The sequence below is a fragment of the Henckelia pumila genome, chromosome 1 (genome assembly GCF_033568475.1).
Source record: "Henckelia pumila isolate YLH828 chromosome 1, ASM3356847v2, whole genome shotgun sequence".
Classification (NCBI taxonomy): Eukaryota; Viridiplantae; Streptophyta; class Magnoliopsida; order Lamiales; family Gesneriaceae; genus Henckelia; species Henckelia pumila.
Genome location: NC_133120.1, coordinates 114,688,219 through 114,705,713, shown reverse-complemented (window position 1 = coordinate 114,705,713; position 17,495 = coordinate 114,688,219). Strand labels below are relative to the sequence as shown.

At 37.1% G+C, this 17,495-nt stretch overlaps 1 protein-coding gene across 1 annotated transcript; it reads left to right on the top strand.

Annotated features, from left to right (window-relative positions):
* Positions 1-6,374: 6,374 nt before the first annotated feature.
* LOC140893743 (probable metal-nicotianamine transporter YSL7) lies at positions 6,375-8,968 on the top strand. Its single transcript, XM_073302733.1, has 5 exons — positions 6,375-6,794; positions 6,892-7,055; positions 7,177-7,409; positions 7,518-7,707; positions 7,788-8,968. Exons 1-5 carry the CDS (start codon positions 6,449-6,451, stop codon positions 8,850-8,852), a joined length of 1,998 nt encoding a protein of 665 aa, XP_073158834.1. The 5' UTR covers positions 6,375-6,448; the 3' UTR covers positions 8,853-8,968.
* The last annotated feature ends 8,527 nt before the right edge of the window (positions 8,969-17,495 follow it).

The following is a 17,495-nucleotide window of genomic DNA, read 5'->3' as shown; positions in this document are numbered from 1 at the left end:
CCTTTAGTCTTCCTAAGGCTTCAGAAGGTAGAGTATGGTTACTCCTTTCTACCTCTTCGATGCGATCTAGTAAATCATGTTCATGACTTACTAATTTCAACAGCTGTTTCTTCCTCTATTTGTAAACAGAGTTCTCGAATCTGATTAAGGGATTGTCCCTTATCCAATTCTCTTGGTTTTTCATTTCGTAGAATTCTTATTGAATCCTCCAAGTCTTTTCTTTTGCCATGAACTCTATTCCTTTTTCAAGGCGTTTCCATGGTTTATGGTCCTCCAGAAACTCTAGGCCAAGAATGAGCTGATCCACTTCTTTTCCTGGAATTCCACAAATTTGAACTTCCAATTCTCCAATATTTATTAATCCTTGGTAAGTTCCTTTTTCATGTTGTTCCAAATAGTAAATCGAGTTACAAGGGAACTGGTTCCGATGACTTGTAATATCGAATACTATTTTTACTTTTTTCCATCTTTCTGGAGATCTAAGTTTTTCTATTATAGAAAACTCTTTTTCTTCTGGTGGAATTTCTTGAATAGGAGATTTGTCCCATCTCCTACTTGTCATTCGGTTTCCTTGAAAAGATCATAACCTTCGAGGTTCTATTTTAAGGTCTCTGTATAGAACCGGTCGGTCTTGGATTTGAATTTCTGTTTCCTGAATTAAAGGAAACTCGATTCTTTCTGGGTATATTGCATGAGCAACTTTTCCAAATATCTCTGGAATTTCAATGAACTCATTTCTAATAAATAATTCAGAATGATGAGTATTAGAAAGAGCATATGAAATTTGATATGTAATAGAATATGGTCTATCACCTTCCTTCATTAGTCTCTTTTTCTTGAAGTTTTGATGCAACGTCAAGGCTCGACTAAAGTCTCTGTCAGCTAAATTGTAGGCTATTCTTGGATAGATAACTCCTACAATTTTTCCTGCACAAAGATTTCCTGAGATAGTACCCAGGACAGCATCTTGAATATTTCCCATTCTTTTATCGCATACTACGATATCTATGGGTGAATCTATTCCTTCTTTAAAAGTTGTCTTGATCATAATTTGGATTGCTCCAATATGAATCCAAGACATCGTCGTTGCTACCTCACCTTTCAACTTTTGCAATTCCTCTCTTATTTCTTCAAAAGGAATTAACTGCATCTCTATTTGATTACTTGTTAACTCCATGGGGATTGCCATTTCCCTTCTGGATACTTTGTAAATCAAATTATGTCTTCTTTGTCTAAGCCCTAGGTTGCCTAAGATTTTTTCTACTTGTCCTGCCGAAAATCCCTGGTACTTTTGTAACGTTGGATTTTTTCTCATAATCCTTTGGACCATATTATGAGATATCGTGGTTTGGCTAAAGAATCCAGCCAAACTTTCATGTGTTTCATGCCGAAACACTTCTTCTTTATTCTGATTCTGATTCTGATCCATCCTCAGAATCTTCTTGACTAAACAATATCTCTTTTTCGTATATGCTTTCATCTGAGGGGATATCCTCAAATTGATATACTTGGACTAGATCTTGAAAGAAGACCGCATCATCCATATCTGGTGTTGCTTCAAAAAGTTTAACTCCTTTTTTCTCGTTTTCTGGAAAATTTGTAGATATATGTCCTCTTGCTCCACATGTCCAGCAGTTGCAATCCTTGAAACTTTCACTTGCTCTTGTATGAGTTCTCCTGAAAGTTCTTCTTGATGGTGTTCTTCCCCTGCTTTGTGATGAGCTTGTTACTGGGGATGTTCTTGTAGGTCCACTTCTTCTTCCTGACCTATAAGATCTGACCTTTTGTTTGGACCAAAATGTTCTTGGTTTCCAAGAACTTCTCATTCTTTTATTGTAGGGATTACTTCTGAATTTCTTCCTTTTAAATCCCTGTGATCTGTTTCCAATGATCGTTGGAAGATCATTATCTTTACAATATAAAGGTGTACATTTATTTATACCCCTTATTTTCTTGTATTTATTCTGTAATGCTGCCATATGGCACCATTCTGCCAATTTTCCTTTCAAAAAGGACGCGCGTCTTGCCAAAGTGTCAAGATGACCTGGAACGTATTCTTTAATCAGCATTTCTCTCCAGGGACTTGGCATTTTTGCGAAAAATAGTTGAATAGCTACATTTTCCTCGACTCCTGAATTCCATCTGTATTTAGTGAATAACATAATGTATTCATCAACTAAATAGATATCATGTAACTCGAGGCTATACAGAGCTTGAGTGTATCTTCTCTTTTTCTCTGTATCTTGATTGTTGAAATAGTCTACCCCTATGAATTGTGCTTTAAATAGGGTGGTCATTCTTTCTCCAATTTGGCTGAGGGATTCTCCTGCTAAGATTGATTCCTTCGTATCTGGCATAGTCATCTCCCAAGCAATCTTGACAGATCCCATTAGACTCATTTCTAGAAGTTTAATGAATCCTTCTTTATTGAGATCTAATGTCCCTGCTGCAATTCTCATAGCTGACGTCCAATCATCTATAAGATCTTCTCTGTTTTTGAAGTCCAAAACATCAAGGTTTAACATAACCCCGTAAGGATGTATTGGATCTAAAACAGTTTTTCCGTAAGGAGTTTGATGGAGTGGGATTTTACTCCTTCTTGATCTGGTTCCTGCTGGATGTGAATTTTCTCCAACCTGAAACTCACTATGTGGTTCTTCTGTTTTAACCGCATATCTTGGGAGATTCCCTATGGGTTGTTCACCCTCAGAGGAGTTCATTTTTAGATCTACTACTTTGAGATTCGCAAAAGAATCCGCGAGATCTTGTAGATCCTCGAAATTTAATCTCTCTAAAGTAGTCATCAGATAGTATTTTTCTCTGATACTGCTTTTATAAGATTAATCATCCTTTCATCATCAGTTAAAGGTTTTTGAACCATTTTGGTTTTACCTTTATGATGTAACAACGGTTCGGTACCAAACGAGAGTGGTAACCTTCCTCCTGTATTTCCTTTTCTAGAACCTGAAGTTTGTTCTAAATTTGTGATTTTAGTTTGAAGATCCTTTAGGGTTATAAGAATTTCTTCTTGTTTCTTAAGGATTCCTTCAATCTGTCGAGGTATTTCATACAGCTGATTGCTGTAATATTGTACCGTCTTTTGAATTTTTCTAAGATCTCCGGAGAGTTTAGAGGAATCTGGGGTAATTTCTAAAAATTGAGAGTTAGAAATCATCTTTCTGTCGTAAGTAATCTATTGTGAACAGATTAACTTGTTTATAGGATTTCATATAAATAAAATCTTCTTGATTCAAACCTTCGTTTGAAGTCATCTTTTGTAAAAAATCTTCTCCTCAACAAAGAAAAGTATGAGTTAACGAATAATATTAAGTCTGAATATTTAACCTAAAGCTCTGATACCATTTTTGCATATAATTCTTTGTTCCAAAATAAGCATTAAAACATAAGATATAAGCACATAGATCTTTAGATATAAGTATAAAACCTTCAGATCTAAGCACAAAACAACCCATATTGAGTACAAGAATTAAATATTAAAATAATCAAGTTTTGTGGTCCTTAGGAAATGCAAAGAAAGAATCTTTAAGGAAGAGAGTTGGGAGAAAGAAAAGTTTGGGTTTGGGGATTTATTCATAATTGACTCTTTATTTATTACTTTCTTTTATTTATATTCGACTATCATAATTACTATTATCAACTAACTCACCCTAACTACCCAACTTTAACTTCTCTATTGTCAACTAACTCACACTAATCACCCAACTTTACTTATTTGGGTTGCTCGGCACTCGTATCAAATACCGTCTTATAGAAGATTTTGTGTTTTAATTTAGACAAATATTTTAAATTCACTGTTATTTTATTGACTATATATCATATTAATATCGATAAAAATATATGATCACCTGGATTGATGTAAAAAAATATAATCATATAATAATAAGTCGGTATATAAAGGGATGTAATTAATTAATAACACAGACGAATATACTGTACAAATTAAGGAGGAATGAATTTATTAAATTTAATAATTCCGTGGAAATAATGGATATTGGTCATAATTTATGGAGGAAAAAAGAAATTAAACGCTACACAAAAATTTTATTTTTTTCAGGAAACATAAAAAAATGATTTTTGTTTAGTATATTTCTGAAAATTTTTTATTTTCACAAAATTCGTATCGAAAGTCAATTTTGTGATATTAATTTTCAATCCGATCGAAGAATATTTTTTTTTTGTTTTCACAAAAAATTCCTACGAGACAATATATGTCACGAATCAATTTTGTGAGATCATATTTTCAAACCTACCAATTCACGAAAATACATTATTTTTTATGTCAAAAGTATTATTTTTTACTATAAATATGAATCAAATCATTCTCTCTCTTACAGATATAAATCCGTGATATTATCTCACAAAAGACACTAAAAAAGATATATAGTCTTGTTTAAATGGATAACAACAAATTTTCAAGTAAAGAAATTACTGTTCGGTATGGGTCGGCCGTCGGGGTTAGGTTCCTTTATACCTAGGTAGTGTTTGCTCCTCAAATTCGTGATAATTTAGTTTTAAAAGTTACAAACACGACCTTAATTAGATAGATCGAGTTCGAGTTTTCAATATGAAATTTCAAGTTGAGTATCTTTTCCTATCAAATAATTCGATTAGGTATTCGAAAAAAAAAGAAAAAACTGTAATTTTGGTCCTGTATGTTTGTCATTTTGCGATTTTGATCATAGCCTTTATGTTTTCATTATTTAAGTTTTAGTCATGCATGTTCCAATTTTGGTAATTTCAATCTTTTTTTTTTTCAAAAATGCTTATGTGACACTATACACGTCAGCACTGCATTGGTGGCACAACAGAAAAAGAACTAAAATTGCCAAAAAATAAAGATAGCGGACTAAAACTGAAATTTGAAAATATAAAAGACTAAAATCGCAAAGTGACAAACATACAGGACCAAAAAAACAGTTTTAAAAAAAATATATAGAACTTTATATGAGGTTTATGTTTATATTATGCAATCCCGATTCATTACGATACGGCAATGCCGTTCAAAACTCATATATTCTTCATTTCTTCTTTTACTAATATGTACGATATGTTAAAGTTAAACTTTATAGTGATACGTCTGTGAAGTCTATATCATTTTTACCCTCCTTAATTTTTTTTTTCAACTCAATTTTATCTCTCTAATTTTCTAATCGATCAATCAATCAAACAATTCAAACAATTTAATTTTAATTCTTAGCATAGTTATAAATATTTGTAGGGCCGATCACATATCGGTTTGCGATTTTTTTTTTCTAAAAAAATTTAATCCGAATTGACATCGACGATCTGTTACTCTTTAAAAAATAAATCGCGGTTTCACATGTAAATTAGTATTACAATTTTGAGCGGTTTTCAATCACTGGAGTTGATTCGCAGTTTTTTTTAATGATGAGGTAGAATGCAAAATATTAGAACATATATTCAAACTCATTTAAAAACAATAAAAATAAAGTGTCTTTTGAATATAAAATATAGTTCAAATTAAATAATATAAAATTAAACTAACTAAAACAATAATCAAGATTCAAAATCAAATTGATAATTGAGTACAACAAGACACTCACAACAAAATGACATTTGCACTATGATGTAATATTTTTTGTTTCCAATCTTCAAACAAAATATTCGTTGTAAATTTTTTTAAAAAAATACTCTAATAAATACAAGAGCATACGAATGATGATTTTTTTTAGTTTACTATGTTGTCTACGTACAAATAAATAACCTTAGGTTAATTACTATAACAAGCGATTTGGTGCGATTTTTAGAAAGAAAAAAAAATGAAGAAAAATGATATGATGCAATTCGGTTCAGGTGGTCCAGGTAGTTAATAAAAAATTTTGATCACTCCTAAATATTTATATATTCGTATTGTTTCTTTCATTCAAATTATAAATGATTATATATGATTAAAGAAATTATAATAAAAAAAATAAAATTTGTCCCCAATTCATACATCACAAAAAAATTAATTCAAAAATATCATTTATTAAAATTTAATTATACACTAAATACAAAATCCGACAATATAATAGATGTAAGTATCAGTATACAATATAATAAAATTGTCTTTTAAGACTTTAACATTATTCATATGAATATGCACTTACGCAATGAGTATTTGTTGAAAGATAGTATCTATAGTAATAACTAGGAGCCATTTGGTTTGATGATGTGTTATTCATGAATTCTCTTGTTGGAGGCTTTTCCTCCTCAGCTGAAAAGTGGCATAAATATCGGATTCTAATAGTGGAAACACTAAAATTTCTCCAGCAAATAGAATCACAACCAACCACTCTTCTCCCCCTCCCTATTCATCTCTCTACATATCTATCATGATGCAGATTCTGAAATCTGCATGTCTATACTTTCTTCCCAACACATCTGGCTCTCAAACTTTGAGAGTTAGATCAGAACAATAGCAACGATGGAAAAAGAAAGCCAAGATCGCCTCGGAGGTGATGACACGACGACAATGGAACGAGCTTTCGTTGATACCGCCATCCCGCCATGGTGGAGACAGATAACGTTCCGTGCAATGGTGACAAGTCTTCTGTTGAGCGTCGTCTTCAACGTCATCGTTTTGAAATTGAACCTAACAACTGGTATCATTCCGTCGCTTAACGTGGCCGCGGGGCTTCTTGGATTCGCCATGATCAAGAGTTGGACGGTTATTATTGAGAAATGCGGTCTTCTGAGGCAACCATTTACAAGGCAGGAAAACACCGTTATTCAGACATGTGTCGTCGCATCTTCCGGCATCGCCTTTAGCAGTTTGTGCAACAATATATATATTTACATGTTACATATATATGGGTGCATGTGTGTGTGTGTGTGTTCTTATGGGGTTAATTTTGTGTGGTATTGTAGGTGGAACAGGGAGCTATTTGCTTGGAATGAGCCCAAAGATTGCAGCTTTGGCAGATGCTGGAAATACTCCAATAAATGTGAAGCCACTCTCTCTTGGATGGATTATGGGTTTTCTCTTTGTTGTTAGCTTTGTTGGTCTATTCTCAATTGTACCCTTGAGAAAGGTTAGCATGGATCCTTCTAATTAATTTATATATGTAGTACACTATGATGCCTATATGGAATAAGAAAAGTGATGAATTTGTTTATATATATATATATTGGTTATAAAATTTGGATGTTTAGGTGATGATCTTGAGGTACAAATTGACATATCCAAGTGGAACTGCAACAGCATATCTAATCAACAGTTTTCACACCCCTAAAGGAGCCAAACTCGCAAAGAAACAGGTGTGGTCTCTTTTCAAATCCTTTGTAGGTAGCTTTCTATGGGCATGCTTCAAGTGGTTTTTCGCCGCCGGTGATGGTTGTGGATTCGATAGCTTCCCTACCTTCGGTCTCCAAGCATTTAAGCAAAGGTTTTTCTTATGTTAATTAATCATTCATCTAAACTTTTTATGTATTTGCGTTTGGTTTTTTCATGTGATCCGATTGAAAAATTTGTGGATCGATGATTAATGTTGCAGGTTCTACTTTGATTTCTCAGCTACATATGTTGGAGTTGGCATGATTTGCCCTTACATGGTTAATGTTTCTTTACTTCTTGGTGCCATTCTTTCTTGGGGAATAATGTGGCCTTTGATTGAAGCCAAGAAAGGCAGCTGGTACAGCGCTGATCTTAAAGCAAGCAGTCTTCATGGAATTCAAGGATACAGGGTAACTTGGAACGTCACCGTCCTTGCGATTATCTTGCGCGAAAAACTTTGATTAATGATCTTCTGAATTTTCTTGAACAGGTTTTTCTTGCTATTGCAACGATGCTTGGCGATGGATTGTTTCATGTCGTCTACATGGTTATGGTGACAGTTAAAAATTTTGTCAAGCAACGGTCTAATAAGAAATCTCTTAACGACGAGGATGGAGATGGGAAGATTGAAAATTTTGATGAAAAAAGGCGAACAGAGTACTTCTTGAAAGATCAAATTCCAAATACAGTTGCTATAGTCGGATACCTTGTATTGGCAGGCATGTCTATTGTATTAGTACCTGTGATATTCCATCAACTGAAATGGTATCACATCCTTTTAGCCTATACGATCGCACCGATCCTCGCCTTTTGCAACGCCTATGGCTGTGGCCTAACAGACTGGTCTCTGGCTTCAAACTATGGGAAACTCATGATACTTATTTTCAGTTCATGGATCGGCCAAGAACATGGCGGGGTTCTTGCCGGGCTTGTTTCCTGTGGTGTGATGATGAGCATAGTGTCGACTGCTTCGGATTTGATGCAAGATTTCAAGACGGGGTACTTGACACTGTCGTCTCCACGGTCCATGTTTTTCAGCCAAGTGTATGGAACCGCACTTGGCTGCATTACGTCGCCCCTCATCTTCTGGTTCTTCTACAAGGCGTACAACGTTGGCGATCCGGAGGGCTCGTACCCTGCACCATATGCCTTGGTGTACCGCGGTATCGCGCTCTTGGGGGTGGAGGGCTTATCTTCGCTTCCCAAGAATTGCTTGACACTTGCCATCTCGTTCTTCGTCGCAGCAGTGGTGATCAACATTTTGGTTGAGATCCTCAAGAGTTATGAAACCAAGTACAAGATTTACAGGTTCATACCGAGCCCGATGTGCATGGCAATCCCTTTCTACTTGGGGGCGTATTTCGCCATAGATATGTGTGTTGGGAGTTTGATTTTGTTCATATGGGAGAAGAAGAACAAGAAACACGCGAAAGATTACGCGCCGGCTGTTGCTTCGGGATTGATCTGTGGGGATTCACTATGGGGAGTTCCTGCTGCTATATTGGCCCTCGCAGGGGTCAATTCCCCTATTTGCATGAAGTTTTCTTCTGGTTGAGACACTCAGTAAACAGCAAGGTAGGTTGAGGCTTTCCTAGTAAAAACGCATGACCAAAGCTGTAATAACATCAGACAACATCTGTAATCAACTAATAACATATATTTTTTTTAAAATTTTGCGTCGGTTAAGAAAATTATTTGGAGTGGGTATCTTCCGAGAGATATTTTTCATACAAATTAAAAGTAATATTTTTGATATACAAATACCATTTTTCATGAGTAACCCGAATAAAAGATTCATCTTATAACAAAATTGACCTGTCTAACCGAGTTTTTGTGAAATATTATTTGTTATATTGATCTGATCGGTTCTTCTCGTCAACTTTAAACCTATTTAAATGACTGTGTATAATACGTCTCGACTGTATGTATATATCTTTACTTTCAAAGCCTTTATCTAAATGTTTTTATAATCGTACCGACAATCAAACTAGCAAACCCTTGAAAACAGTCCGACCAGTTCAATGGTTGGTCGAACCGTAATACTATTATATTATATAAAATAATAATATAATATAGTAATTGATATTTTTAAATTTTAGAAACTTTAAATATGATTTTTTTTAAAAAAGACTTTAAATATATATATACACACATTTAATAAAATTTAAAATTTAAACAACAACATATATATATAATAAAAAGATCAAATATATAGTTTTAAAAATAATCAAAATAAGTTTAAATACTACTAAAATAATATTTTTAACAAAATTCAAAACCTAGTAATCATATATATATATATATATATATATATATATATATATATAAATTTTCAGATGCCCAACCAATAATGTCCAACTCATCCCCGACAACTAAAATCCGGTAGTGAGTTTTAGTGATACGAAATTTTTTAAAAAAAAACAACTAAAATCTGGTACCGTGTTTTTAGTCGTCGGGGACGAGTTGAGCAGGAATGGTTGGGCAGCTGAAAATTACTATATATATATATATAACAAAAGTAAAATTTTAAATTTTAAACAGATGAAATAACATTTTTTGTTGAAGAGTTCTATGAAAAAATCAAATTATTAAAAAATTTAAAAATTTAAAAAAATAAAAAAATAGGCGAACAATTAGAACCGGCTCACCATTTCAATGTAGGTTCGATTGGTTCTTGACCAGATTTGACCGGTTCTGAATGGTTTGATTGATCAAATGATTTTTGGGTATGGTCCGGACCGATCGAACACATGACCAGTTCGCGGTCGAATCGTCTGGTCTGGTCTAGTTTTTAAAAACATTCCTCTATCTGATTAACTTTCATTTAATTTATATGTTTTGTGAGAATAATAATTATAAGACATTGATTGATGCTTGACTCAAGTTCTATAAATCATTGGTGTAATGCACTATTATCTTATCAAAGTATGTTTGATTTAACATCTTATATATGCATCATTCACCAACCCATACGTCAGTCAAGGGGTGTCTATAGTGCAAAAATAATAAGGGAAATTTCCTTTGTTGTCCTCTATATTTGACATTGTCACGCCTCAGACCCGAGATGTTAGATACCGGCGTTCCCAATCATCATTCAAAAATAGCAAGCATCAGAAACACTAACAAGTTTGTCCATTCATAACAATGAATTACATTGTTTGTACAACTTAATTAAAAACAGAACAAAATTGTCTATCAAATGCAGCAGAATAACAAAAGATAACTAAACTAAAAAAAACAGCAACGAGTGCATCTCCCTCACCAGCCCCAAAACTGATTCTGTTTTTCATCCTCCAACACTTATTCGTTCTTATCTGAGATGGGTTTTGAATCGGTGAGTGATATGTACGTCACTCAATAAACGGGAGAAAATACTCTCAGTCTTTAAAACATTTTTAACAGAAATTTCATATACCGTATTTAGGGGTGTAATCAAGTCGAGCCGAGCCCGAGTAGTACACTACTCGAGCTCGAGCTCGAATCGTATTTGACTACTCGAGCTCGAATCGTATTTGACTACTCGAGCTCGAGTAGTAAATTTCGTACTCGAGCTCGTCTATAATTCGAGTACTCGAGCTCGAAAATTATATATATATATGTGAATAAAAATTATATTAATAAATAAATAAATAAAATATTATATATATATATATATTTATATTATATTTTATATATATGTGTATGTTATCGAGTAGCTCACGAGCTACTCGAACACATAGATTTAAAGCTCGAGCTCGTTCAAATCGAGCTCGAGTCGAGCTTTGACCGAGCTACTCACGAGCTGCTCACGAGTAGCTCGGCTCGTTTGCACCCCTATCGTATTCAGAACAAAAATCATACATTTTTCAAAAGTAAACACTTATTATTTCATGCACTGAACAGATTATGAAGTTTATGGCTAACGTAACTAATATCAGTATCCTATATTTTAATACTCTATGGGGCGAGATAAGAGCCAAGAATAAAAAGAATCAGACATATTTAGAATATATATATTCTTATTAATGGTTCATATTTTTCCACTGCCTCGAACATACAAATTTCAAAGTTCATAACTGATATGATCATGGATAACCCTCGAAGTAGTCAAGTTGCTAAGAGAGCTAGAGATCTGCTAGAGTTTTCGGACAGACCGATATCGAGGGGCCAAAGAAAAAAGTTCAAAGAGGCTCGTCAAGGATTCATGATGTATCAAGAAGTATTTAACAACATGTCATCAATACTAAAAGGATTTGGAATTCATGAAAATCAAGTTGGAGAGCATTTCAATGTGATTCAAATGCTAGAAGGTCAAGAAGACAATATTGGAGGCGCACCCGCGCATGGTTTTGGCGCTCCCTCCAACCAATGGGCTTCACCATCGTCGCACCCGTGCCCTGACTAGCGCCCCCACGCCCGAGACTGGCACACCCGCACTAGTCTGTGCGAGAGAAGGGTTCCTGGACAGAACAGATGGTTCACCCGCGCAGATCAATGGCGTTCCCACGCCGCCACACACATAAATTTTTATTTTTTCTATTTTAGAGTCCTATTTAAATTGAAAACTTTTGATTGTTATCTTTCATATAAGTTTTATATACATGTAACACAAAAATTACTCAGTTTTAATTCATATATTATTGATTTCTACCCAAAATTCCCTCTAGCATTTTATTGAAGATTTTATTTTGTTCAAAATAAAAGGGATAATACCTTAAAATGTCCCTATTATTTCTGTGATTTCCCATTTATGTCCCTCAAATCTTTTTGGTGTCATTTATATTCCTAATTTGAACATTTATTTTAAATAAATATTCCTGCAGTCAATCAGTCCGTTAACATGTAACAGGACATTCACGTGATTTGCACGTGAGTCGGGATACGCCGGAATAATGCCTTAAAATGTCCCTCTTGTTTCCGTGATTTCTTATTTATGTCCCTCGAATATTTTTGTTCCATTTATATCTCTCATCTGCACTTTTCTTTACAAAAACCATCCCTACCGTCAAACAAAAAGAAATAATTTTTTTGGTTCATTAACTTGTCCATGTTTTGGTTTTGGTCCATTAACTTTTTCGATGTGGGTTTTGGTACATTAACTTTTCATTTTCTATTTTTTTTTGTTCAACTACATACGTGTCATCTTCTGATTAGTCCAAAATTGTAGTAACCCAGATTCCATTTTATGATAATAATATGTTAAACATGATTAAGGGTTATTAATTAAACAAACCAGAGCACAAGTCAAGATCAAAAACACATGGTATGAGAATGAGCTAGGGTTGATGGATTTGACCATGGGCTCGGGTCGGTCATGAGTGGCTCGGGTCGGACATGGTTGGCATCAAGAGCTTGGCCGTGTGTGTGACTTTGACTAGGGCTCGGGCATTGAGCTAGAGCTCGGGCATGGAGCTTGGATTGAGCTCGGGTCTTCCTTTGGGGGCTCAGGTCGGTCATGATGGGAACCAAAGGAGGGTTCGGCCATGAGGGGTTCAGCCAAGGAAGAACATGGCTCGGGTCGGGACTTGGGTGCTCAAGAAAATGGAGGGTTTGGACTTAAGATCTTGGCCAAGAGAATTTGTAGCTCGGGTCGGGTCTAGGAGTTCAATAAAGTGTTGTGCAAGGCCAAGGTAGTGTTCGGTCATGGGAAGAGCACATTGTGTTTAGGTCGGGAATGAACACTTGTCAACAAAAACAAGCCTGAACCCTCAAGGACAGGCAGGCAGGTGTGTGGACGCTTGCATGTGTGACTGCTGGCACCTAAGCATGAGCTGTCAAAAATGATAGTGACTCAGCTCAAGCCTTTGATACGTGGCGTGCATACATGAGCTCGGACGTCTCGACATCGACTCGAGAATACCGAACACCCTAGTTTATTTTGTCTATAAATAGGGGCTGATGGTTCAGGTATTTTCACACACTTCCATCTCACTTCATATCTCTGCCCGGAAAAGAGTAGCTCGGGAAGGAGTAGCTCGGGAGTTCGGGAAAGAGTAGCTCGGGAGCTCGGGAAGGAATAGTTCGGGGTCGGACCAAGAAACCAGGTCGGGTCGGGCTTAAGACCAGGTCGGGTCGGGAGTTGACCTAGGACAGCTAGGGGTTGTCTTTTTCCAGCTTAATTCAGACTTCGGTGTTAGGTACATACACATTGACTGAGATTGCCAGCGAGTATACATGTTTATATGTTGCATTTATTTGGCATTATTATGTGACATGATGTATGTTTTACCGCTTTCTATACTCATATATCATGTGCACATACACGTTGAGCTTATACCTTGTTATACCTGATTATAGAGCCGCTCAGCTCTATACTCGATAGTCTGTCACTGAGAGTACCGCGACGGCGGGGGCATTTATGTCTGTCTACTCTGGTGTACTAGACGAGTGTGGTTGCACCCAGAGGTTGATCCGTGCGGTAACAGCACTCATGTGACGCCGGTACTGAGCATGACTTTTTATATGACTCTTCGTCTGTCATCATGTTGCATGCATTATATACATATGTTTACTCATGTCTATGTACTGGGCGTTAGCGCTCACGTCCTAGTTGTTATCTTGGACACTCTATTTCACGGGGCAGGTCGCAGGATGGACGAAGCTGGTGGTTCAAGGCAGAACTAGGGAGCTGGAGCCTTGATGAGATTTTATACAGCAAGACTTGTTTAGCTGTATAATGTTTACTTTTAAGATTTTCGATATGGTTGTATCACTACAGTTTTAAGTCTAGACTTATTTTACTAAGCTGATATGTAAATTATGGATATGTTTCCGCACGTTTTTACTCTGTTAAGCATTTTGCTTTATTAAGTTATTGCATGCTATTAGTTGCCAGTTAGTAGGTGATTCCATGCAGGGTCACTACATTTTTGGTATCAGAGCATGCTTAGATTTTGGGATTAGTACTTGGGATTTAGAATTAGTCTTGAATAATTTTTGCGCATTTGGGATTTTTAATGTGCAATTCTTTTCAGGATATGGCTGACGAGAGTCACGGTAGTGTTGGCCAGGGAGGTGGTCATCATCATCGTCATCATCGTCATGATCAGCATCGTCCTCATGAGGGTAGACGTCGCTATACTATTAATAAGTTCATGCAGGTAGGACCGAAACCCTTAGTGGGAGGCGAGAATCCTGAACAGGCACGGAGTTGGATGTCTAAACTCGAGAGTACGTTTCGAGCTTTCGAGTGCACTGAGGAGCAGAAACTGGAAGTTCTGGAATTCGTTCTAGAGGATCGAGCACGTTTTTGGTGGGATGCCAAGGCTGCTCAGGCATGTACTGAGAGAGGACAGGTGACTTGGGGGGATTTCTGTCAGCAGTTCCAGAAACTGTATTTTCCTCCGGCTGTTCGCCAAGCACGATCTATGGAGTTGCTTACTCTGAGGCAAGGATCAATGACTATTGATCAATATCAGCAACGATTTCTTGATCTGCTACCTTTCAGTCCTCATATCAATGAAAGTGATGCATCGAAGTATGATCTCTTTCTGCAAGGCTTGAACCAAGATATCTACTCACAAGTTGTCGTTTGTGATGATCCGGTATCTTATGAGACTTTGGTGAACCGTTGCCGTCTTGTGGAGACCAGCAATAGGCGGGGACAGTTGATGATGTCAGCACAGCCTAGTGGATCTTTTGAGCCTAGAGCTCAATCTGTTGTGCCATCTGGACCTACATCTTCTTCTACTCCTACTACTTCGTCTGGTTCTCGTGGTTCACGGTACATTCCGTTTCGGGAAGAAGAAGAAGAAGGAGGAATTTTGTAGCCACTGTGGAGGGAAGCATCCTGCAGCTTCATGTCAGAGAGCTACTGGAGCTTGTTATATTTGTGGTCAGCAGGGACATCTGCGGAGAGATTGTCCTCAGCGCATGGGTTCTGCTAGTGGATCGGGATCACAGGTTGGATCTCAGGCTTCTACCTTTCCACGTCAGCAGCCAGCACCACAAATTTCTTCTGGTTACCATCCACAGACTCAAGGGAAGGTGTTTGCTCTGTCTCAGGACCAGGCTACTGAGGGAAGCGATCGCATGTTGGCAGGTACCTTTTTGTTGTGTGGTATTCCTGCACTTGTTTTAATTGATACTGGAGCATCGCATTCCTTTATTTCTAGCCGTTTTGTCAAGAGACATAGATTACCTTATGTATCATTAGATATGGATTTAGTTGTATCTACTCCGTCAGAGCAAGAGATAGTGACTAAGCGTCTAGTGATGGGTTGCCTTCTAGAGTTTGAGGGTAACGTGTTATCGGCTAATTTGATGATATTAGCGATGGCGGACTTTGATATTATTTTGGGAATAGATATGCTGACTTTGTATCACGCTACTGTGGATTGTTATCAGCGTCTGGTTCAGTTTCATCCGGATGAGGGTGATAGCTGGTATTTTTATGGTGAGGGTGCGCGACCTCCGATGCCACTTGTTTCGGCTCTGAAGGCATGTCATGTCTTGGAGTCAGGTGGGGAGGGCTACCTCATCTATGCAGTTGATATGTCCATGAGTAGTCCGGGTATTGATCAGCTACCGATAGTCAGTGAGTTTCCTGATGTATTCCCTGATGAGATTCCTGGTTTTCCTCCGGTTCGAGAGGTTGAATTTGGTATTGATCTAGTACCAGGAACTACGCCTATATCCCGAACACCTTATCGTCTGGCACCGTCAGAGATGAAGGAATTGAAACAGCAGTTGCAGGATCTGCTTGATAAGGGATATATTCGTCCGAGTGTTTCTCCGTGGGGAGCACCTGTTTTGTTTGTCAAGAAGAAGGATGGATCGATGCGATTATGTATTGATTACAGGCAATTGAATCGTGTCACCATCAATAATAAGTATCCTTTGCCGCGGATTGATGATCTGTTCGATCAACTACAGGGTACTTCTGTCAATTCTAAGATAGATCTAAGATCGGGATATCACCAGATGAGGGTACGAGACTCAGATATTTCTACAACTGCATTTAGGACCAGATACTGGCATTATGAATTTCTGGTAATGCCATTCGGTTTGACGAATGCACCGGCAGTCTTTATGAATCTGATGAATCAAGTATTTCGAGAATATCTGGATAGATTTGTCATCGTCTACATTGATGATATTCTTGTCTATTCTCATGACAAGGATGAGCATGCACAGCATTTGAGGATTGTTTTGCAAACGTTACGAGAAAAGCAGCTGTATGCGAAATTGAGCAAGTGTGAATTCTGGCTTGATCGGGTAGTGTTTCTCGGTCATGTGATTTCTTGTGAAGGAATATCTGTTGATCCCAGTAAGATAGAGGCAGTGCTGAACTGGTCTCGACCGACGACGGTTGCTGAGATTCGTAGTTTCTTGGGTCTAGCTGGATATTACCGTCAGTTCATCGAGAATTTTTCACAGTTGGCCAGGCCTTTGACTCAGCTTACTCGGAAAGATGTTACCTTTATATGGTCCTCGGATTGTGAGGAGTCATTTCACGAGCTGCGTAGACGTCTTACTACTGCACCTGTGCTAGCTCTACCTTCTGGATCAGGAGGTTATGTTGTTTATACTGATGCCTCTGGTCAGGGGTTAGGATGTGTTCTGACACAGCATGGACATGTTATTGCCTATGCTTCTCGACAATTGAAGACGCATGAGAATAATTATCCAGTGCATGATCTCGAGTTAGCCGCCATTGTATTTGCGCTCAAGATCTGGAGGCATTATCTTTATGGCGAGAAATTTGAGATATTTACGGATCACAAGAGTTTGAAGTATTTATTCACTCAGGCAGAGTTGAATATGAGACAGAGACGCTGGATGGATCTTCTGAAGGATTATGATTGTGAAATCAAATATCATCCAATTTCTGCTAATCTTACTGCTGATGCTTTGAGTCGGCAGGTGAGACTTTCTGCACTTCAGACTAATGAAATATCTCATATGATTCAAGAGTGTTGTTCATTGAGTTTTACGCTCAAGCACAGGAAAGGGAGAAATGGGATTCGATTGTATACTATTCTATCTGAGCCAGCATTATATTCTCGGATCAGAGATGCTCAGATATCTGATGTTAAGACTCAGCGTTTGGCACGTCTAGCCAATGGGGTTAATACAGCTGGATTCCATTTTCAGGCAGATGGTTTATTGTGCTTATCTAATCGAGTGGTTGTACCTAATATTGCGGAGCTCAGGAATGATATTCTTTCTCAAGCTCACAGGAGTCGATTATCAGTTCATCCTGAAAGTATGAAAATGT

Excerpts from the sequence above, each read along its gene's own strand:
- LOC140893743 (XM_073302733.1), top strand. The coding sequence starts at position 6,449 with ATGGAAAAAGAAAGCCAAGATCGCCTCGGAGGTGATGACACGACGACA. Across the intron at positions 6,795-6,891 it reads TTCCGGCATCGCCTTTAGCA|GTGGAACAGGGAGCTATTTG; the intron begins GTTTGTGCAACA and ends GTGGTATTGTAG. Across the intron at positions 7,708-7,787 it reads ATGGAATTCAAGGATACAGG|GTTTTTCTTGCTATTGCAAC; the intron begins GTAACTTGGAAC and ends TTTCTTGAACAG.